Below are 22,544 nucleotides of genomic sequence, written 5' to 3'. Positions count from 1 at the left end.
GACTGCTTGGAACTTTTTAGTGCTTTAAAACTAGATGGTCATTGGATAAATGCTGCGATTATGTCCCGCCAGGACGCTGGGCTGCTGCATGATGATTGGAGGAGCTGTTTAAAGGGTGGAACCCCTTTTTTGATTGACAGCATGTCTTAAGTATACATCAGCGCTACAGAGATTCAAGTTCAGTCCCATTGTCAGGTTATAGTACAAACTTTTGGGGGGCTCCAGCACGTAAATCCAAATAAAAAGTACTGAAAAGAAAACAAAACTCAGGCTTTATATCCCAGCTTACATCTCGCATTCGCGTTCATCTTCACACACACCGGACTGCATTACCCACACTGCATCTCCCGCACTGGACTACACTCCCGTAAACAGCTGTCGTAAATCAACCTCTCTCTTCCGCAACAACATGCTCTTTGTCGGCGGCGCCCGTGCGATCGACGCACTTATTCATATGAGTAGGAAAAGATGCAATATTATGGTTTCATTATTTCATTATCATTTTTTATATATTTGCGTACTGACTGGGCCGGCCCACACTGGCCATGCGGATTGCAGGTGAAGTGCTACGATGAACTGCTGCACTCTGTATTGTTTGCTGGTGATATAAACCATTTTTGTTTGTACAAATCATTCTTTAAATAATTTTAAAAAACATATTATAGCCTTCTTGATTTGACTGCTCAGTGTTTCAGCATTGTAAAGTTAGTTCGTTCATATAATTAAAGTAGCTCGTGGAAGGGGAAACTAGCCAGAATTTACGTACAAATAACATGAATGAATTTTATGATAAAGTCCTAATATGAGCTTCCCCTGTTTCAAAAGCTAGCAGCCACCACTGGTTAAAGGTAATAGAGTACATGAAAGAAAAATGTAAGAACATTCCATTATGAACTGGTTTGTATGGTTTCTATAGTAGTTGAGGTTGAAAGCTGTAACACTTTGTTACCTGTTTTTCAACTCTTTCTGCTGCAGCTGATACTGTATCGTGTCCTTTATGCTGATCCATGGTACACAACAAACAGATACACTGCTGGTCAGTGCGACAGAAAACCTCCATCAATTTGTCATGCTGAGAGCAGATCTGCTCCTGGAGTCGTCTGGAGGCTTCCACCAGCTTGTGCTTCTTAAAGGCAGGAGATTTATAGTGAGGCTGGAGGTGAGTTTCACAGAAAGAGGCCAGACACACCAGACAGGACTTGATGGCTTTGTGTTTTCTCTCAGTGCAGGAATCACACTCCACATCTTCAGGTCCAGCTGAGAAGGAAGCAGCAGGTGCAGCATGGAGAATTGTCTTCTGCAGTGTCTCCACTACTTCAGCCAGCATGGTGTTTTTACTCACAGCAGGTCTTGAAGTGAAAGTTTCTTTACACTGAGGACAGCTATAGACTCCCTTCTGATCCTCCTGATCCCAACAGGCATTAATACACTTCATGCAGAAACTGTGTCCACAAAGAAGAGCTACTGGATCCTTGAGTAGATCCAGACAGATTAGACAGCTGAACTGACCACGAGCTACAGATATGTCTGCCTCGGCCATTTTACTGAGAAACACACTCAAGCACGGTCACTAACAGCAGCTCACACTCCCTTTTTATATTTCTGTAAAACAGGTGTGTCTAAAAGAGTGACACACCTATTTGCAACCTCAAACACAAAGATCACTGCTGCAGTAATAGATTTGTTTAACTTTCATTTCTGCTACAATAAGAGTTATGTTGCCAGGTGTGTGAAAGATCCAGACAGACAGGACAGCTGAGTTGATCCCGAAATTCTGAAAGGTTAGCTTATGCCATTTTACTGAAAAACAAACACACACACACACACAACCTTTAACACTTGCTCACACTTCCTAGTTTATGAGTGAATCCGTAAGGTAGCATAAAGAGATTGGAAATGACCTTTAATAAAATGTACTCATTGCCTTTAATTTTAATTGAATATATACATTATATAGATCACATCTAAAACTTTCTTGCACTGATCTGTCAACTAAAAGGTACAGAGTGCTCACCTCTTTTGTCAGCCCCTCTGTGTGTGTGTCTGTACCAATGCGTGTCTATTGTTTTAACAGACTTCGTAAGGTCTAACTCGAATTCGCCGAGTGTTTGTTTTTCTCTCGCCTTGCCAATTTAAATATTTTCTAATTAAATTAAATTAAATTAATTTTAATTCGATACATACACAACCATGCGCAGTGAAGTTAGTTTGATACTCGCACATTAGACAGACATTCGAAAGCAGCATTTTAGAAACCGTCAACAAATTTCTGTACAAATGAAATGTGGTATTTGTTACTTGGATACGTACAATTTTTTTAATTAAATAAACATATGGCATGTCATTCCATACAATTATTTTTACATAAAAAATAAAATAAAATAAAATAATACCTTCTAGGTCATGTGACCCTGTGACCCCAAAGTAGTACCAAGATAATCAGACCCACAAGGCGCTCATCTTTTTTATCCCCCAAAATGTCATTGATTTATATTTACATTTTTATTTTAATAAATCTCTAACTTTAATAGTCCCTAGGTCCTGTGACATTGACTTCAAACTAGTACCAAAATAATCTACTTCGACAACCCCACAAAGTACACTTCTTTGTATTCCAAGGTATGTATTTCTTAATTTTTATTTTTTAATTTTTATATAAAAAAATTATATTTCCTCAATAGCTTCTAAATCATGTGACTCTGTGACCCCAAAACTAGGACCAAAATAATTTAATCAGAGACCCCCACAAGGTACACCTCTTTGTATCCCAAATGTGTCTTATTAGTTATTAGTGTCTAACACTTTTTTGACTGTTGTGACAAATTCACTTATATATATATATATATATATATATATATATATATATATATATATATATATATATATATATATAAGTGAATTTGTCACAACAGTCAAAAAAGTGTTAATAGTTATATATATATATATATATATATATATATATATATATATATATATATATAAGTGAATTTGTCACAACAGTCAAAAAAGTGTTAATAGTTTAAAATAAAAACTATTATATATATATATATATATATATATATATATATATATATATATATAAACTTAAGTCTGTATACATGCATTTTTTCTAACTTATCTAATCTCTTCCTTACTAACAGTAACACCTTACCCAGTTTGTAATCAGAAGTCCAGATCCTGGAGGAATTAAAGAAAGTGATTTATTATAGCCATAAATTTGGGATACAAAGGATTGTGATCCTTGGGGTCAACGGCTGGTGAAATGGTGATTTAACGAAATAAAAATAAAGTTAAAGTTCAACAGAGACATATTTTGGGATACAAAGAGGTGTACCTTGTGGGGGTGTCTAATGAGATTATTTTGGTACTAGTTTAGGGTCACATAACCTAGAGGTTATTGAGAAAATAGTAATTTATAAAAATAAAAATGTAAGTTTAAGTAAATAAAAATATATTTCTGGATAACAAGAGATGTACCTTGTGGGAGTGTTCAATTAGATTATTTTGGTAATAGCTGTGGTCACATAGTCACATAACCTAGAGGCTATTGAAGAAATAGGCTAATGACCTGAAATTAATATAAAAATCAACAAAGCCATATCATGGGATAGAAAAAGGTGTACCTTGTGGGGGTCTTCAAGTAAATTATTTTGGTCAAAGTTTGGGAGCACAGGGTCAAATGATCTAAAAATTGATGTCTAAGAGAGATAGTAAGCCGACATAAGAAATAAAAAAGTGAAGGTTAATAAATATATATTTATTAAAAGAGTCACTTGTGTACAAGAATGAGACAAACTCGAGAGTAGCATGGAGTTTTAGCAAACTTTAGTAATTAGAGCACAAAAAAACACCACACAGTACCACACTGCTGTAAAGTCCGTTTGAATTTCGATGTTCGTTTGATATTCAGCTTTTTCGCTCCTCATGGAACAGGAACGTTCAGAACTAATATTGGGTCTTGTGATATGTTCACCTATTTGCCTTAAATGTATTTCAAGAAGGAACGTTCACATTTCTATATGTTTGAAGTCGATATAAACAAAGAATATGTATTCGGGGAGGCGCATAACCCCGTTAAAAGCGGAGCTGCGCTGTGTGCGGCTTAGGGACCGTGTAAAGATTACATGCACTCTGTGAAAACGTAGAAAACTGCAAGCACAGTCAGTCATTAAGTGATATTGACAGATGTCACTTACACAGCTGTACTGCAGCTAAAGTACATGCATGATATTGTTTTTTACAAAAATCAATTAAAGAAGAAATCCATTTCACTTTTACCCATAATTCCTCCTTTGATATGCATAACTATCCCAGCTTCATGTCACAAGAGCTTTTTCCTCAGTTAAACCCCCATATGGACAGTTATATTCATTTATTGTCATTTTAATCGATTATTACCACAATAATCAATTAAACAGCAAATATTTTGCACTTTTACTCATAATTCCTTTTGTGATATGCATAACACTATTCCAGCTGATTATTGTGGCAATAATTGATTAAAATGACGATAAATGAATATAACTGTAAATAGAGGGGTTTAACTAAGGAAAAAAACTCATGTGACATGCAGCTGGAACAGAGTTATGCATATCACAAGAGGAATTATGGGGAAAATGGATTTGTTATTTAATTGATTATTGTAGCAAAAATGTATTAAAATAACAGTAAATTATTATAACTGTAAATAGAGGGGTTTAACTGGGGAAAAAGCTCTTGTGACATGCAGCTGGGATAGGGAGAGACATATCACCAGAGGAATGATGGGGAAAAGTGGAATAGATTTCTTCTTTAATTGATTATTGTAAAAAAAAAAAAATCCATACACTTCAGCTGCAGCACATCTGTGTAAGTGGCATCTGCCAATATCCCCATAATGACGGACTGAACTTTCGTTTTCTACGTTTTCACAAAGTGCACGTGATTTGTACACGGTCCCTAAGCCGCACACAGCGCAGCCCCGCCGTTAACAGGGTTATGCGCCTCCCTGAATACATATTTTTGTTTGTATCGACTTCAAACATATCGAACCATGACAGTATCTCTGTGAAGCACATTTAAGGCAAATAGGTGAACATATCACAAGACTCAATATTCGTTCCAAACTTTCCTGTTGCATGTAGAGGGGCGGCAAAAGCTGAATATCAAACGAACATCAAACGGTATTGCACTGTGGAAACCAGTAACACAAACAGAGAAAAATAATATTTACAACAACAACAAAAAAAAAAAATAGCACATTGGACGTTGGGAGCCACGAGCGGAGCTTAAATCAAAGAAATAAATGAAACAAAACACATAACTTATGCGCGGCGGTCAATCTAAACTAATAAACAAAACGAAAACAAAACCAGCGCGTGGGAAGCCCGCTAACTACACCGACTAACCCAAAAACATAAGTACAACAATTAGCTCTCGCTTCTATCGAGTGTGTCTAAACAAAGTCTTACTCAACGTGCTGCTTGTGTACACCCTCGGACATACTAACCTGGACTCGACAGCGCGAATCGGAGGTACGTCCAAGAACTCGTACTGGGCGCAGTCAGACCAAAACAATACACGTAGAGAGAGAGAGAGAGAGTTTAGCGTAACACACCAATTACAAATCACCGCCACGATATTCGGAACACCAGAAGTATATAGCGTCGCCGTAAAAAAAAAAAAAATATATATATATATATATATATATAGTATAAGAAAGAAGTCGCGCCGCTGGCTGCGGGTTCTTATACTAGGCTAGGGCTGCCTCCATGGTTCCCACGGGAATCGCAGTCGCGCTGGAAACAAAGATTGACAGGTGCGATGTCCAATCCCAGGACCTGAAAGACCTAGGAACCAAAACACAAGGGACATACCCGAAAATACTACAGGACGTAACACAGACTAATGCTTCGGGTTTAAAAGCGGGTTTAAAAAGGTTTTTGTGAAGTTTACATTAATTCACAATAATTAGTTTCCAATTATTGACTTGGCTACATAAAATAAGAGAGACAAATGGCAATAGAAATAAACGTAAAATATATATAAAATCTACAATATGTTGTAATTCTGTTACAATAAAATAAAGTATAAAATAGAAATATATACAAATTTAAAAAGAATGACCTGTATAAATAAACTGTATATAAAATGTGCAATATGTGCAAACAGCAGCAGTAAGGGTGGTCATGAAGTATGAAAGGAGATTAAGAGAAGTATGGGTAGATTCCATTTCTAAAGTTCATAGTTAAACCCCATTTATGTGTACATAGAACCGGAAAGGTACAACATGAATCATATTTTTTTATGAATCATCGTTTATATAAAATAAAAAACTCAATCATAAAACATTTCAGGAGAAACAGCAATACCCTTTGATAATTAACGTACTCTATTTTAATTGCAAAGGTTGCTAATTAAGAGGTTACGTACTGTAGTGGCGTATGGTTGCATGGTTGGTGCTAAAGAAACATAAACAATACATTTATAATATAATAAAGATGCAAGAATGTTTAAGAACAAAAAAAAAGAAAGAAATATGTACATATGAAATTTATTTCCATTGTGGGATCAGGGATGTAAAACGTAACGTACGATGCTAAAGAAGCACAAACAATACATAAATAATGTAACAATGCGATAATATAGGCTATTAATAATATTGTTAGAAAGGAAGTACAGTAAGAGAGAGACACATACACTGGCATAAAAAGGGGAAAGTTGCATTGATACCAACAAGAACACAATCGATAGAAAAATATAAACACAGTGGACCTTCTTTACATTAAAAAAAAGAAACTGCTATTTTACCTTAAAAGCTCATGAACAGACATTGATTTATGAGGTTATTAAGTAACAATTAAAATGATAAGATTTTTTAGCATCAAAAATTTGTTACATAAACAAGGTTTAGACAGTCGCATTACTTTAAGAAGCTTGCCAACATAAACAAAACTAAATATTTTGCCTTCAATTGTCAGCATACACATTTTAAATAGTTGTACTGTAGCTTGTGGATGTGAGTTTCAATCATTTAGGCTTTAAAAGCTGAGGATAAGCCCAGACTTGTCATGTGTCCAGATCGAGCTTTCGACTTGTTAGGAACCAGTCATTTGGCTCATACAGTGCAAGAAATAATTTTTGCCAGCTTGAAACTGAAGAACCTGCATTAGCCAGTGTGCATGGAAGAAACATACATTGTAAACATTCCTCTCTGGTCATGAAAACAGAACTTTATTTACGAGGTAACAGTTAAACACAGGTTTAGGTTCAATTATACAAATATACATAAAATTGTCCAGCCAAACATGTTACATGACACAAATAGTTTCAATCAGCCAACACATTTTTAACTATGACTTAATACTTTATTTTGCACTACAGCAATAAATCCAATGTAACTAATAATTAAATACAGCACAGTCAGGTCTGCACAGTACTTTTGCATACAAGTATATAATAAGGTTGTAAGTATAAAATTTTATCAGTATCAAAAAATGAAAGATAAACATTTTAAAACTCTTACTCATTCTTACAGATTACACTTCAAAAAAAGAAATGACACTTATATGACCAAAAGAAAAAGATGCTTTAGGCTTAGGAGTGCAAGTTATCACAGGATTCCACTGATTGTTGATCTTGCATTTGCCAGGTCCTGAATTAGGGATAAGAGATAAAAGTAATGAGTATAAAGAAGAGCTTCAATAAAAGTCTAGGGTTAAACATAATCATGTATGATTCGATCTACACCCAGACACTTACAAGAATTTAACCTTTATGTATGTTGTATATGAAGTGGTACATACATTCATGATGTTATCGAACTTTAATTGTGTTTAAAATGCTTAACCCATAAATACACCTGGATTTAACTAGGCAGACAAAGGTAAATATTATTAGATAGGTAAAAACCTTCTGTTGGTTAATTACTGCAGTGATTAATATGGCTGCCAAAAATATTTAACCCTAACTGATGCAGTGAGCAGCTTATTCATTACACATCCATATCAGAAGACATATTTTGTGGTTGTGGCAAAAATGTTACTCTGAAAGGTGTAAGAAGAAACACAATATGTTTAGAATACTACTAGCCACCACAATAGACTTGCATGTACAGTTTACATATTTATTACAAAGCACAAATTTTTGTTAGCTACAGTAGCTAATGCATTTTGCCTTACAGTAAAATTGGCACCTAGAAAGCTAGCTAGTACACTGCCCTGTAATGTCAAGTCCTACATGTAGTTTTAATCATCCATTAAAAGTCCTTTTTTTGTGCAACCATTGCTAAATTCATGTAACGTAAATCCAGTTGATTTTGTTATTATTACAAAAATATACTGTATAAGAAACAGGTTGGTTATATTAATGTGAAAGCTATAATATGAGAGAGATGCTTACATGGAAAATCACTGCTTAATTTGGGAAGAGCCCACCCTATAGAAACAAATACAGAGTTATAGCTATAATAAATAAAATTATATAAAGCAGGGGTCGGCAATTAAGTTTGGCCTCGGGCCAGATTTTTTCCAAGCCATTACATGGCGGGCCACGACCAAAACATTGGCTAATTTATTGAATTAATAGGGGAGGATGAATGGTAGGCGCTCGTAAAATGACAGAACCGAGATCCGAGATAAACTGACACATCTAAGATGAGATAATCGTGCTAATTCCGATCCGGCTAGGTTGGTTCTTCGAGCACACCTGTTGTTGATGATTAGTATGGCTGGATTGAGTTGTCTACTCACTGATCACAAGCCCTGCTATTGGTTGACGAAATGGAAAAAGAGCGGCTCTATTTTTTTTGTAACACGTGTTATGCGCAGAAATGCCCCCCTGCCATGGATTGCCCCCCCCCCCCCCCCCAAACATAATCGCTATTAAATATTATATTAGAACATAAATTTAGAGGTTAATGCTTTACAAATTACATGAGACAATGAAATAAAATAAGCAATATGAAAATAAATGTTGTATATGAAAAAATAGAAATATTAATATTTTTGAAATACATGTATACTTTTATATTGTTTGTTATAAAATTAGTTTCGTTTATATAATTTATCATTATAAAATATTTATTTTTATTATATATAATTATTTATTTGCATATTCATGACAAACCCCTGAAAAATAAATGTGCAAGATGCAAGAATATGTGCAAGATCCTTTTCTTTTCCCACGTGAGTCAGTCCGCGTCAGTCGTGCTCTTTAACCAATCAGATGTGACCTCGCCATTTCAACCAATCATAACCCAGCAGGAGCGCGGGCTAAATCCTGTTTACATGAAATGAACCTGCTTCCGAGCAGGTTCAAGCTTACGGATATGTTGCTATGACAGCAAATGCGAGAAGCGCATCGAAGAACGAAACAATCCAAGATCAGGACAAATTCACAACAATCAAATCCAGCTAACTGAGTTAGAGACAGACGAAGAACGGACCCCTGGGTGCTCGCAAAGCACAACAAGACGTCATTGGTTTTTGCATGTTGAGCGTTCGCTCTGCACCTCGCTGATGCGCTTATTCACCCTCGTATCCAGATATAACAAATAAGAATTTAGATAGATTGCAATATTTCTGTTCTGAAAAATGAGGTTTCCAAACAAAGAGCTTTTTTGAGACTGTCAGTCCGATGTTTAAAAAAATATCATTTATTTATTTTCATTATCTAGTTTAAACAATCTCACGGGCCAGATGTTTTTGCTTGCGGGCCACATGTGGCCCGGGGGCCGCTAATTGCCGACCTATGATATAAAGGTTAAAGTAGTGACATTTTGCTTAAAACCTAAAACACAAATGGAGATGCATACATAGGTCTTTTCTGGACTTCCTCTTATTGGATATTGTGGCGGGAGATGGATGGTGATGGTCTCCCACTACAAAAACACATTAAAACACTGTTATACAGTAGCTACATTAACTTAAATCACAGGTAAGTTTACTGTGATTATAATTTTCTTTCTTCTTTTGTGTGTGTGTGTGTGATAAACAAGGCAGGGCTAATCACATTTTAGAAAGGAAAAAAAAGTTCTAAACTTCAAAGCTATGCTTTAAAGTGACAATTAACAGGAACATTCATAAAATTGTACAATCAAAAGTACAATATAAACTGACTGAACAACACTTATTAAAAAGATGCATTATAAAAAAACTGAAAGTAGAAATTACAGTACAGCTAGGTTTAATAGTGAAATTAAGAGCAATTCCACATGCACAATGTAATGAGAACTCACTGTCTTGGGAGGAGACAGCTGTGTGTCCATAAGAAAAACACTTTTTAGTGAAATTAAGCAGGGAAAAAAAGTGTCTACCTTTGCTAGAGAACAAAGATTTAGCAGGACTGGAGAATGGTCACGTGGTCTGATGAGTTCAGATTAAACCTATTCCAGAGTGATCAGGGTAAGCACATTAAGGTAAAAAGGGAAGCGCATGGACATCATGCATAGTGCCCCAAATACACTGCAATGACCAGGTCCTCTATTATTTATGGACTTTCTTCCCTTATGAAACAGCCATATTCCAGGATTCAAGTTGTGAAAGTGTGATTTTGGAAGCATGAAGAATCGTTTTTACAAATGAATTACTATTCAAGTAAAATACACCTACTGGAAAATGCTGGAAAATGTACTTATGTACACTATGTAAGTAAATGTTCATTAAAATATTTTTAAAATGACAGTTGAAAAATTAAAAAAAAAAAAGAAGAGACAGGAATGTATATTGAGAAAGAGAGAGAGAGAGAGAGAGGCACTGAGAGGCTCTTACATGGAGGTTCCCTGATTTGGGAAATAGAAGTGGTAGGTTGACTGGAAAGTGGTCGGACCCTTCCTGCAAAAATACAAGGAATGTAAATACATGAAATACAATTACAGCTACAAATGCTACAAAAGAAAGAAAGAGTGTGTGTGTGTGTGTGTGTGTGTGTGAGAGTGTGTGTGAGAGAGAGAGAGAGAGAGAGAGAGAGAGAGACCTGGTGGGATGAGCAGGCCACGCCTCACTGAAAGAAAGAAAAATGTTTAATTAAAAATATATATTTATTTTAAAAAAAAATAAACAATAAAAATGTAACTGACAACTGAAGCCATAAAATTGTCTGTGAGTGAGTGAGAGAGTGAGAAAGAGCAAATTAATGAATTTGGCAGCGTTGTTAAATCAGTTAGGCCAATAAAGCACTTTGCACTTGAAGGAGAGAGAGAGAGAAAGAGAGAGAGAGAGAGAGGTGGGGAATGGGAGGGGGACTTACGTTGTTCAGTGTTTTGAGGTTTAGGAGTAACTGGGGGTGGTACAATCTGGACAATCTTCACTACAATAATACAATTAAATACAGTTACAACAACAAACATTTCAAGTACAACAATGCCAACAATGTTTTTTAAAAAAATACCATTTATTTATTTATTTATCCATCTATCTCTCCATCCAATCGCTTATCTAATCTTGAGTACAGCGTCGCGAGGATCTGCATGTCTGTGGACCGTGGGAGGAAACCAGAGTACCCCGAGGAAACCCCACCAAGCACAGGGAAAACATGCAAACTTCACGCACACAGACCAGAGACAGGAATCAAACCTGGAGGTGCGAGGCCACAGTGCTAACCACTATGCCACTGTGCTGCCTTAAAGGAGACCAATTATTTGGTTTAGAGACTCCACTAAATGAGTTTAAGCAAAAACATTTTTCCGCAAATTTTATATAAAACACTCTTCAGATGCTTTTATGTTTGGCTAACCAAAAAAGATTTAAAAAAAAAAAAAAAAAAAAAAAGCTGAGCTTTTCCAGGTCCACTTAGGAACCGAATTTATTTAGCCTAGAACAGACTCAGCAGACTTGTATTGTGAAAAACAGCATGTTAGAGTTAAATACAGAACACACTGATTCTCTGTTGTTGACTGTAAAAAAGAACACCAACCTCTTATTTCACTCTCCTCCGTGAGGAGTGGGGAAACTGGTTCTCAGTTTTTTAAAGTGGAAACGTTCCAGCAGCCACCCTAACATAACTACACATTTAACATCGGACTGCTTTCTAAACAAGTGGTTTTATTTCAACTTCCTGTAACAGATCCTTAAGCTGTGAGGGTTGCTGTGAGGCTTGCTATTTTAGTACTTCCGTCCGAAACTTGAAACTTTTTAAGCTAATAATCAGAATGAATTTTCAATCTGAGTGAGATGGGGTGTAAACCTTAAAAAATCTATTCAATATGCAAAGCTTATCTATTTGATCTTCTCTTTCATTGGAATAAATACATATAAATATATGTATTTATATTCTGTGCATGTTTGCCTCACATGAGGGCAACATTAGGTAATGTTTGCTTCTGTTCCTGATTGGTAACCTCTGTGAGAACACCTTTTTTTTATTGGCTCACATTCTACAACTAGTAACGCATCTAACTTAAATCTTAGATGAGACTAAATTCCTGTAACCAATCATAACAAAGAAGGTAAAATTTATCAAAAGTGCTGGGAAGCCTAACTTAATATACTTATATATATATATTTTTTTGTTATATTTCCAGCAGATTAAATCATTCACAGTGTGCCTGTCAAAAATTATTATATTCTGATGTAATATGTAATATTGTAATAGTTAAGCTGAAATCTTAAATCAGAATTATGGTTTTTGGAAATAAAAAAATACTGTCCATGTAAACATAACTTGTGTTTTTGTGCATTTTTTTGTGTTTCAATGTTTATTTAACACAGATGGATTTGTATGTATTTATTAATTAAAGTTTTTATCATATCTGGCAAGCTAAATGTGTTTTAAGCCAGAATAACATGACCGCTTACCTCCCCTTGAGATCTTCTCAAACTCAGTTTTACAGTACTCATCTAGTTTCTTTCCCAGTTGAGACACAGACTTTATTACATTCTCAAAAGTTAGGTGAGAACATAACGAAATGGTAAGCAACGCTGGGGGTCCAGCTGGAGTCAAGACCGTCTGAACACTCTACAGTAAATAAAAAGGAAACAAGCCATTAAGTGAAATCATCTACAGAATCACTTCTAATCAATCTAAATATTCTGCAGAATTTCACCAAGATGTTACCTGGAGGTACTGGACAAGATCTTCTGTGTACAAAACCTCTTCCATCACAGTGTCTCTCTTCTTCAGCTCGGCAACCTCCTGATCCAGTTTCTTCATGATTTCTTCAGCACGACTCACTGCAGCTTTCTCCTGAGTTCTGATCAGCTCTTTTAATTCAGAACGTCTTCTCTCAATTGATTTGATCAGATCAGTAAAGATCTTCTCAGTTTCCTGCACTGCCGTTTGTGCAGAGTGCTGTTAGTAGACACACAGAGAGAGAATGTTTCTGAATCAGTGGTTTTACCTGAACTTTACTCAGCGAAGATATGAGATTAATGCTGTATTCAACTTGATTATAGGTTGTACTGTAATTCCCAAATCTCACTTGGTGTAACTTAGTGTAGTCTATTAAACTATCAGTTCCACCCATTTCAGGGAGTTACATCAACTCAAAAATAAGATAAAAAAAGACAAACACAAAAGCTATCAAGTAATGAGGTGGGAAAGGTAACAGTGCTCAATGCAATTGGAAACTTTATTAAATGAAAGACAACCAAAATTAGAAAGCATAATGAAGAAATAACAGAATACAAACAGGATTTAAAATTGAGATACAAACAGAGAAGATGGTATGCATGAACAACAAACAAGATAAACAAATGCAAAAACAGCCATATTGTGAAAACCAGGAGCTAAGATAATGACACTAATGATAACCTAAAGTAACATAATCATGACTATGACATACTTGAAGCTTAGGTGCAAAGAAAGCTTGACATAAGCAAAGCTGCCATGTGGCAGCAGGGATCATGTTCAAATGTTCAAGCAATGTTGTTAAGCAAGCACAACATCCTGTTACCAGACGGGCCCCTTCTTTAGCTTGGAAGATGGTCAAAGACCTGCTTTATGCTGCTGCGACCTTGACCCTTGGGTCAGGCCTAGAACCTAATATATCAATGGCTTCCGAAGGGGCCCCAGTGGCAGGGGGTCCAACCCATCACATCCTGTAGCCTCAAGTAAGAAGCCTACAAACTGACCCTCTAAAGTGGAGATACCCCATCATGAATCAATGCCCACCTAGTTAAGAACTGTGATGGCCCTCTTAAATGCAAGGTTTGTGGGCAGGTGGCTGTGTCCTCCAGGAGGGATCACCAGCCCAAGCACTCACTAAGTGGGTCATTATGAGAGGAGCCTCCATTACTGCTTTGCTTGATGCAGAAAATATGATCTCTGTGGCTCACCAGTTATTCCATATGATCCATGGCAGATGTAAGGGACTTATAGTAGGAAAGGCACCATGGTCATCTCTTTGTCAGCCAGTGAGTGCACAATGGCATGCCTCATTTATGCAGGCTTAGCCCCATGGATAGCTCATCAGCTAATGTTCAAGGAGCAGGGCTTCAGAACTCTGCATGACTGGCAGCTTCTAATCACTTACCTTTCCCGGGATGCCATTCACCTATAAAGGGCTACTAGATCGTCAATCATGTCAGCAGTGTGCTGATTCTGTCCTGTAGAAAGACTATACTGAAGCTGTCTTTTACCCCAGAAAATCTGGTCTCCGCCAAACCTTACCTGGCTCCTTGGCTGAATTGTCTTCCTTATCTAATTTTTCCTCATCCATATCATCACTCATCATCACGCCAAGGAATGAGCACACTGTCAATAAAGCACCAAGCACACTGCTGACATGATTGACGATCTAGTAGCCCTTTATAGGTGCATGGCATCCCGGGAAAGGTAAGTGATTAGAAGCTCAGCACCACCACCCAATGAACTCCCCTGCCTTTTCTTTTCTAGTTATTTTATTAAAATAAGTGTATGTGAGCACTTTTCCTCACATACCCCTGGTCTGGGCCAAAAGTTTTGAGAATGACACAAATATTAGTTTTCACAAAGTTTGCTTCTAAACTGCTTTTAGATTTTTGTTTCAGTTGTTTCAGTGATGACCTCTGAACTTCTACTGGGAATGCTCTCAATCAACTTCTGGGCCAAATCCGGACTAATAGCAACCCATTTTTTCATAATCACTTCTTGGAGTTTGTCAGAATTGGTGGGTTTTTGTTTGTCCACCCGCCTCTTGAGGATTGATCACAAGTTCTCAATGGGATTAAGATCTGGGGAGTGTTCAGGCCATGGACCCAAAATTTCAATGTTTTGGTCCCCGAGCCACTTAGTTATCACTTTTGCCTTATGGCAACGGTGCTCCATCATGCTGGAAAATGCATTCTTCTTCACCAAACTGTTGTTGGATTGTTGGAGAAGTTGCTGTTGAAAGGTGTTTTGGTACCATTCCTTATTCATGGCTGTGTTTTTGGGCAAAATTGTAAGTGAGCCCACTCCCTTGAATGAGAAGCAACCCCACACATGAATGGTCTCAGGATTCTTTACTGTTGGCATGACGCATGGTAGCACTCACCTTTTCTTCTCCGGACAAGCCTTTTTCCAGATGCCCCCAAACAACGGAGAATATGACTTTGCCCCAGTCCTCAGCAGTCCATTCACCATACTTTCTACAGAAGATCAATCTGTCCCTGATGTTTTTTTTTGGAGAGAAGTGGCTTTTTTGCTGCCCTACTTGACACCAGGCCATCTTCCAAAAGTCTTCGCCTCACTGTGCGTGCAGATGCGCTCACACCTGCCTGCTGCCATTCCTGAGCAAGCTCTGCACTGGTGGCACTCTGATCCCGCAGCTGAATCCTCTTTAGGAGACGATCCTGGACTTTCTTGAACGCCCTGAAGCCTTCTTAACAAGAATTGAACCTCTTTTCTTGAAGTTCTTGATGATCCTATAAATTGTTGATTTAGCTGCAATCTTAGTAGCCACAATACCCTTGCCTGTGAAGCCATTTTTATGCAACGCAATGATGGCTGCACACGGTTCTTTGCAAACATTATGCTTTGGGACTGTTTCTATGCTAAACATACAGTACACATTGACTTTGCTGCACTGTGCTGGATGAGGCTATGTGATGTAAAATTTTGGATGAGAACCTCCTAAAGATGGGTTGTGGATGAGTCTTCCAGCATGAAAATGACCCCAAACATACTGCCAAGGCAACTAAGGAGTGGCTCAAGCACATTAAGGTAATGGAGTGGTCTGGCCAGTGTTTAGACTTTAATCCAATAGAAAATCACGGAGAGAGCTGTAACTTCGAGTTGTCAAGCAACAGGCAAGAAACCTTAAACATTTAGAGAAAATCTGTAAAGAACAGTGGATCAAAATGCTTTCCAAGATGTGTGCTAATCTGGTAAACAACTACAAGAAACATCTTCCCACTGTGCTTTCCAGTAAGGGTTTCTCTACCAAGTACTAAGTCATGTTTTGCTTGGGGATCAAATACTTATTTCCCTCATTGAAATGCAACTTAATTTATAACATTTGTATCATGTGCTTTTTCTGGATTTTTGGTTGATATTCTGTCTCAATCCTTTACCATAAACCTATGATAAAGTTTTAGACCCTTCATTTCTTTGTAAGTGGGCAAACTTGGAAAATCTGTAGGAGATCAAATACCTATTTCCCCCACTGTATTAGACCTTTTTAAATCCAGCTCCACTCACTTCCGGTATCTTATCGTGCTAATTTCAAAATTCTTTTACAGACATTAAAAGCTTTACCTAAATTTGCTCTCAGTCATTGCAATCTTCCTCAGCTGTCCTTCTATCAGTAAGAGGCTTTAATCTTAAAACAATGGATGCTAGAGCATTCTCTAGTGAGGCTCTGGAACAAAATTCTTCTTGCACTGTAACTCCATCTCTGAGTTTAAAGCATATTTTTCAAATAGCTTATCAACTTTAACATCTGTTTTATATATCATAATTTATTTACTTATTTATTTTATTGCTTATATTAGTAATTTGACTTACATATTGATCACTGATTGACTCATTTTATTTCATTTCATTCCATACTACAAGTCTTTATTAAATGCTGTTGTTTTTAGTTTCTTACCTTTTATGTCCAATATAAAGTGTCCTTAGATGCTTCAAATGCACTTATAAATAACATTTTTACTACTACTAATTATTATTATTATTATTATTATTATTATGTGTTGTTATAATTTATTGTCATAAGGCTTTTTTGTATCAATTTTACAAATACATTTGATTAATCTATCAAGCTAAAGGCCGATAAAAGGAAAATCAGACACCTAAAATCCGTCTTAAAGATTTAAGTCTTTTTTTTATGCTCTTCATGCGCTTTTTTGCTCTTGAGATCTTTTGGGGCTTTTTGACTTCATGAGGCATCTGTCTATGTGTCCGTCAGACAGGCCAATTCAGATTTGTCTGTCTAGGTCTGTCTTCAATAAACTAGATTAGCTTTTTCTCTACTCAAGTTTTCTTAGTGATTTTTGTTTAAAAATGGTTTAAAAGTCTTTAAAATTTGCCATGACATGAGGCTGAAGCTGAACAACAGGGTAAAATTTCACAGGAACCTGACAGGGTTTAACTCATGACTGAGAGAGCTTAGCTCAGGGCCTAGATCATGGAAAATCTCAGGCCTGACAAGCCTAACGAGGCTTAATTTAGGACTAACAGGGCATGTACTGTAGGATTTGCTGGTTAAAACTCCATGTCCACCTCAACTAAAGATGCTAGAAGGCGAATTTGGCAGGAGCATGATGAATGTATGAACAAAGGAACTGACAGCATTCCAGGTTCTGACGTACCATTTATAAGATACGTGAAATGCAGCATAACCAAACTTGAAACAGCTCATTCAGCTCCAAATATACCTGGTGAGTCTCCACAGCCTTCTTTAGCCTCTGAAGCTCCTTCTCTTTCTCCTGGATTCTATGCTTGGTTTTTCCCTTCATGTCCAAGAACTGCTTCTACACAGAAACACAGCATCATATAGGATCATTATTACGTAAGTAAACTGCTAATATTGAGAAAATATTTAATCATTCCCATGACTAGTGGTAAGAGATGGCTGTAAGACATTGTTACCTGTTTCTCAGCTCTTTCTGCTGCAGCTGATACTGTATCATGTCCTTTATGTTGATCCATGGTACACAACATGCAGATACACTGCTGGTCAGTGCGACAGTAAACCTCCAGCAGTTTGTCATGCTGAGAGCAGATCTGCTCCTGGAGTCGTCTGGAGGCTTCCACCAGCTTGTGCTTCTTAAAGGCAGCAGATTCATAGTGAGGCTGGAGGTGAGTCTCACAGAAAGAGGCCAGACACACCAGACAGGACTTGTTGGCTTTGTGTTTTCTCCCAGTGCAGAAATCACACTCCACATCTTCAGGTCCAGATGAACACTGAGCAGGAGGTGTAGCTTCAAATCCTGTCTTCTTCAGAGTCTCCACTACTTCAGCCAGCATGGTGTTTTTACTCACAGCAGGTCTTGTAGAGAAGGTTTGTCTACACTGAGGACAGCTATAGACGCCCTTCTGATCCTCCCGATCCCAGCAGACATTAATACACTCCATACAGAAACTGTGTCCACACTGTAGAGTCACTGGATCCTTAATTATATCCAAACAGATTGAACAGCTAAACTGATCCGGAAGTCTTAAAATATTTCCTTCTGCCATTTTACAGAACCTTGTTACGTACTAAAAATACACTTACAACAGTGCAAATCTCCTGGATCAGTTTGTAAAAGTTGTGTGGAAAACGGGCGTATAACAGGGACAGACCAGTTTCACCTTCAAGTAAGAGGAGGGTTGCCAGGTCTATATTAATGTCTATTAAATTAACTACTCACAAATATCAGTCCTATTTTAATAGTTTAAAAAAATCTATCTAAAACTCTATATTAAACAATGGAATTTATAAAGTACCCCAACATATACACGTTTTTCTTAATCAGTGTTTTCATCAATGGCTAACAATCACATTTATAATGAAGAAGCAAATTCCTATGTAGAAAATATGAGCTGTTATGGTAATTTCCTGTGCATTTAGTAAACAACCAACTTTTTATTTATTAAACAAGACAATAAATAAATAAATGAATAAAACCATTGATCAAACACATTCCAAAAAGTTTTGGAAGAAATCTGGCAACTCAAAGAGAACGGAAAGGGTGAAGGGAAACAATAGCGTTATATAACAAGTATGTTTTTCAAAGAGAAACAATATTGGCACGATTTTGGTAATGGATGCAGTCCCTAAATCCATTACTTGAAATGATGACAACTCCATCGATAGTACATGGCAAAATTACTTGAAGTGTAGTTTAAATAAACAAACATAAAAACTTCCTCACTTTGCTGGCAATGAGCGTTTATATAGCCATAAAGATTATGTCCCACTCCCTACATAAAGCTCAGAGTGAAATGTGTAACGCTGAAAGTATTGACTCTTACAGAAAATCCTAATGTAACCACACTAAAGTAAAAGTAACAGTACACCCTAAAAAATGCTGGGTTAAAAACAACCCAATCTGGGTTGTTTTAACCCAGCTGCTGGGTAACTATTGGACTAACTACATGCTCGGTTAATTTAACCCAGCAAAATGGGTTATTTTTTTAACCCAGCAAAATGGGTTAAATATTCAACCCAAATGCTGGCTCATATTTAACTATAATGCCGGGGTAATTCTACCACATAAATTAGTCAAATGTTCTACCCAAATGTTGGTTAATTTTAACTGGAATGTTAAGTTAATTCTACCTCACAAATAGGTTATTATTATTTTCATGTTTTACAGTGAATCTGTAAAAAAAAAAAAAAAAAAAGAAAAGAAAACTACCCATGTCTATTTAAACAGTTAAATTACTTTGATATACTGGTTTATTACAAAAAAAAAAGTTTTGCAAACCATACATATATGCAATAAACAACATCGTATTAAATGTTCATAGAAAAAACGTTTATTTTTCAAAAGCACAAGAACAGATAATCAACAGCGACATCATTACTATACTATTACTCACAAGGGCAGAATGGAGTAATAACACAAATAGGCTGAGGCAGCTTCTACAGAGCAGGATCTCTCTGTGACTTTAGATATCTTTTCTGCAGAACAAAACTATCCAGCCCTGGTTCCGTTTTAACATACAAACACTGTCTATGACTTTTCAAGTAGGCCTCGCTATTTCATAGCAACATTACAAAAAGTCCTATACAGGAGCACACTGCTTTAAATAGTTAATGTCAAAAATATAAAATGCCTTGAAGCACACATTAACCGCCCCAAGTAGTGTGCATTGCTCCAGAGCCTGTCCCACCAGAATGACGAATGCCTGAGAGCAGCGCTGGTCATCATCTCCCAACGTCAGGATGTACAGTAGGGGTACGGCCTTGACACTTCAGCCTGCTGGAGGTATTCCACCATGTTGATGCCAACCTTAAAAAGAAATGAAAGAAAGTTAAAAATTTGTTGAATAACAAATAATAAACTGAATAGGACTATTAATTTAATGTGTAATAGGATTTATACCAAATTAAAAAAAATGACAAAGCTAGGGTATAGGTAACCTGAAACAAAAACATGGAGACAGCTACTACCAAAAATAAAATAAGCAAAATAAGCATGGCTTTTGGGATAAAGCTCATATATATATATATTGATATATTGATATATATATATATATATAAAGGTGTAAAATATTGTTATAACTCGGGAGAAACGCGGGCGACTTTTGACCGCGGAGTAAATTACTAGCTAGTGAAAAACGGGAGGTTAGCAGGTGTGTATATTTGTGAGAGGGTCAGTGTTTTGTAACACCCCAGCATTTTATTGTCTCAAACAGTGAGATTTATAAAGTTCTAATGTTAACTAAATGCTAGCGTCATGCTAATACTACAGTTAAAGTTTCATCACCCTGCAAACATTCTACAGAGAAAGATAAAAAGCTCAGACATCTTATCCGTTTCTTTCACACACAGGTGGGGTTCTTTGGCTAACTATAGCAGCTATTGTCAGCTAAATTATCTTACCTCAGACCAGCCTGAAAGTTTAAGTGTAACCTTAACACGGTAACAGCAATAAATCTTACATATAGTAATATTTTTCAGTCATATGTGACTTAGGTGAGTGAACATTGTGAATACAGACCTTGTATTTAACTCATTTTCCCTTAAATGAACCGTCATCAGCGGTGTGGGAGCTCAAGAGAGACACGAAGCTCTGACTGACAGCCGCTGAATCCACCGGTGAACTTTGGGGGAGGAGCCAATCAAACTTCAACCCAGCAGCTGGGTTACACAAAAACTACCCAACTCTCTGTAAATAACCCAGAAAAATGACCCAACAGAGGCAACCCAGCGCTTGGGTAGAAAAAACAACCCAGCGTTTTTTAGAGTGTAAAAATAAAGTTTACTAAAGTACTGTACATTACAGCAGCAGCTGCGATATACAGGGAAGCCAAAAATTCTGAATCCATCCACTCAAAAAACTAATGCTCTAAAATTTTGCTACAGCCTTTCTATATGATAAATCCTGTCTTGCACACCAGCCAAATTTTATTTCCTGTTGTTAAATTCAAAATCATCCTCTAACCCTAACCATCCATGTCTGAAATGTAAAGTAAGATATCAAATTTTGCAAATGTCGCACTATTACATCAGTCATTCTTGAGAACTGAGACAAATCATGTCCAGCTCAAAATATTATATATATATATATATATATATATATGTATATATATATGTATGTATGTATGTATGTATGTATGTATGTATATATATATATATATATATATATATATATATATATATATATATATATATACATACATACACAGTGGTGTGAAAAACTATTTGCCCCCTTCCTGATTTCTTATTCTTTTGCATGTCTGTCACACAAAATGTTTCTGATCATCAAACACATTTAACTATTAGTCAAAGATTACACAAGTAAACACAAAATGCAGTTTTTAAATGATGGTTTTTATTATTTAGGGAGAAAAAAAATCCAAACCTACATGGCCCTGTGTGAAAAAGTAATTGCCCCCTGAACCTAATAACTGGTTGGGCCACCCTTAGCAGCAATAACTGCAATCAAGCGTTTGCGATAACTTGCAACGAGTCTTTTACAGCGCTCTGGAGAAATTTTGGCCCACTCATCTTTGCAGAATTGTTGTAATTCAGCTTAATTTGAGGGTTTTCTAGCATGAACCGCCTTTTTAAGGTCATGCCACAACATCTCAATAGGATTCAGGTCAGGACCCAAGATCGCTTCAGCTTGAGTTGATGAACAGATGGCCGGACATTCTCCTTCAGGATTTTTTGGTAGACAGTAGAATTCATGGTTCCATCTATCACAGCAAGCCTTCCAGGTCCTGAAGCAGCAAAACAACCCCAGACCATCACACTACCACCACCATATTTTACTGTTGGTATGATGTTCTTTTTCTGAAATGCTGTGTTACTTTTACGTCAGATGCAAAGTTCAACTTTTGTCTCGTCGGTCCACAAGGTATTTTCCCAAAAGTCTTGGCAATCATTGAGATGTTTTTTAGCAAAATTGAGACGAGCCTTAATGTTCTTTTTGCTTAAAAGTGGTTTGCGTCTTGGAAATCTGCCATGCAGGCCGTTTTTGCCCAGGCTCTTTCTTATGGTGGAGTCGTGA

At 36.7% G+C, this 22,544-nt stretch overlaps 2 protein-coding genes and 1 long non-coding RNA gene across 5 annotated transcripts; all 3 read right to left on the bottom strand.

Moving 5' to 3' along the window:
- Positions 1 to 571: 571 nt before the first annotated feature.
- On the bottom strand, positions 572 to 5,646 carry LOC128530562 (E3 ubiquitin/ISG15 ligase TRIM25-like). The gene is made up of 2 exons (XM_053504586.1): positions 5,489 to 5,646; positions 572 to 1,800 (listed from the first exon to the last, which is right to left on the bottom strand). Exon 2 carries the CDS (start codon positions 1,538 to 1,540, stop codon positions 911 to 913), a length of 630 nt encoding a protein of 209 aa, XP_053360561.1. The 5' UTR covers positions 1,541 to 1,800; positions 5,489 to 5,646; the 3' UTR covers positions 572 to 910.
- A 1,545-nt stretch (positions 5,647 to 7,191) lies between these two features.
- LOC128530545 (E3 ubiquitin/ISG15 ligase TRIM25-like) lies at positions 7,192 to 18,656 on the bottom strand. Of its 3 annotated transcripts, none has more exons than XM_053504557.1 (10): positions 17,968 to 18,656; positions 17,754 to 17,849; positions 13,033 to 13,266; positions 12,774 to 12,933; positions 11,227 to 11,286; positions 10,954 to 10,980; positions 10,749 to 10,811; positions 9,794 to 9,859; positions 8,380 to 8,415; positions 7,192 to 7,633 (listed from the first exon to the last, which is right to left on the bottom strand). In XM_053504557.1, coding segments are annotated over exons 1-10 (1,335 nt in total). In that variant the 5' UTR covers positions 18,559 to 18,656; the 3' UTR covers positions 7,192 to 7,631. The 3 variants fall into 3 exon arrangements, with proteins under 3 accessions (XP_053360532.1, XP_053360540.1, XP_053360548.1); XM_053504565.1 differs by having other exon boundaries at positions 17,754 to 17,843; XM_053504573.1 differs by lacking the exon at positions 9,794 to 9,859.
- A 1,163-nt stretch (positions 18,657 to 19,819) lies between these two features.
- On the bottom strand, positions 19,820 to 21,575 carry LOC128530577 (uncharacterized). Its single transcript, XR_008361135.1, has 2 exons — positions 21,030 to 21,575; positions 19,820 to 20,318 (listed from the first exon to the last, which is right to left on the bottom strand). It is a non-coding gene; the product is annotated as an uncharacterized LOC128530577 (long non-coding RNA).
- Between the last annotated feature and the right edge of the window lie 969 nt (positions 21,576 to 22,544).

This window comes from Clarias gariepinus, chromosome 1 (assembly GCF_024256425.1).
Source record: "Clarias gariepinus isolate MV-2021 ecotype Netherlands chromosome 1, CGAR_prim_01v2, whole genome shotgun sequence".
Taxonomy (NCBI): Eukaryota; Metazoa; Chordata; class Actinopteri; order Siluriformes; family Clariidae; genus Clarias; species Clarias gariepinus.
The sequence above is the reverse complement of the archived record's forward strand: the minus strand, read 5'-3'. Positions and strand labels throughout refer to the sequence as shown.

Coding starts and splice junctions, on each gene's coding strand:
- LOC128530562 (XM_053504586.1), bottom strand. CDS start 1,540: ATGGCCGAGGCAGACATATCTGTAGCTCGTGGTCAGTTCAGCTGTCTA.
- LOC128530545 (XM_053504557.1), bottom strand. CDS start 18,558: ATGGCAGAAGGAAATATTTTAAGACTTCCGGATCAGTTTAGCTGTTCA. Junction 12,934..13,032: donor ATCTTGTCCAGTACCTCCAG/GTAACATCTTGG, acceptor TATTTACTGTAG/AGTGTTCAGACGGTCTTGAC. Junction 11,287..12,773: donor TGAGAAGATCTCAAGGGGAG/GTAAGCGGTCAT, acceptor GTATTATTGTAG/TGAAGATTGTCCAGATTGTA.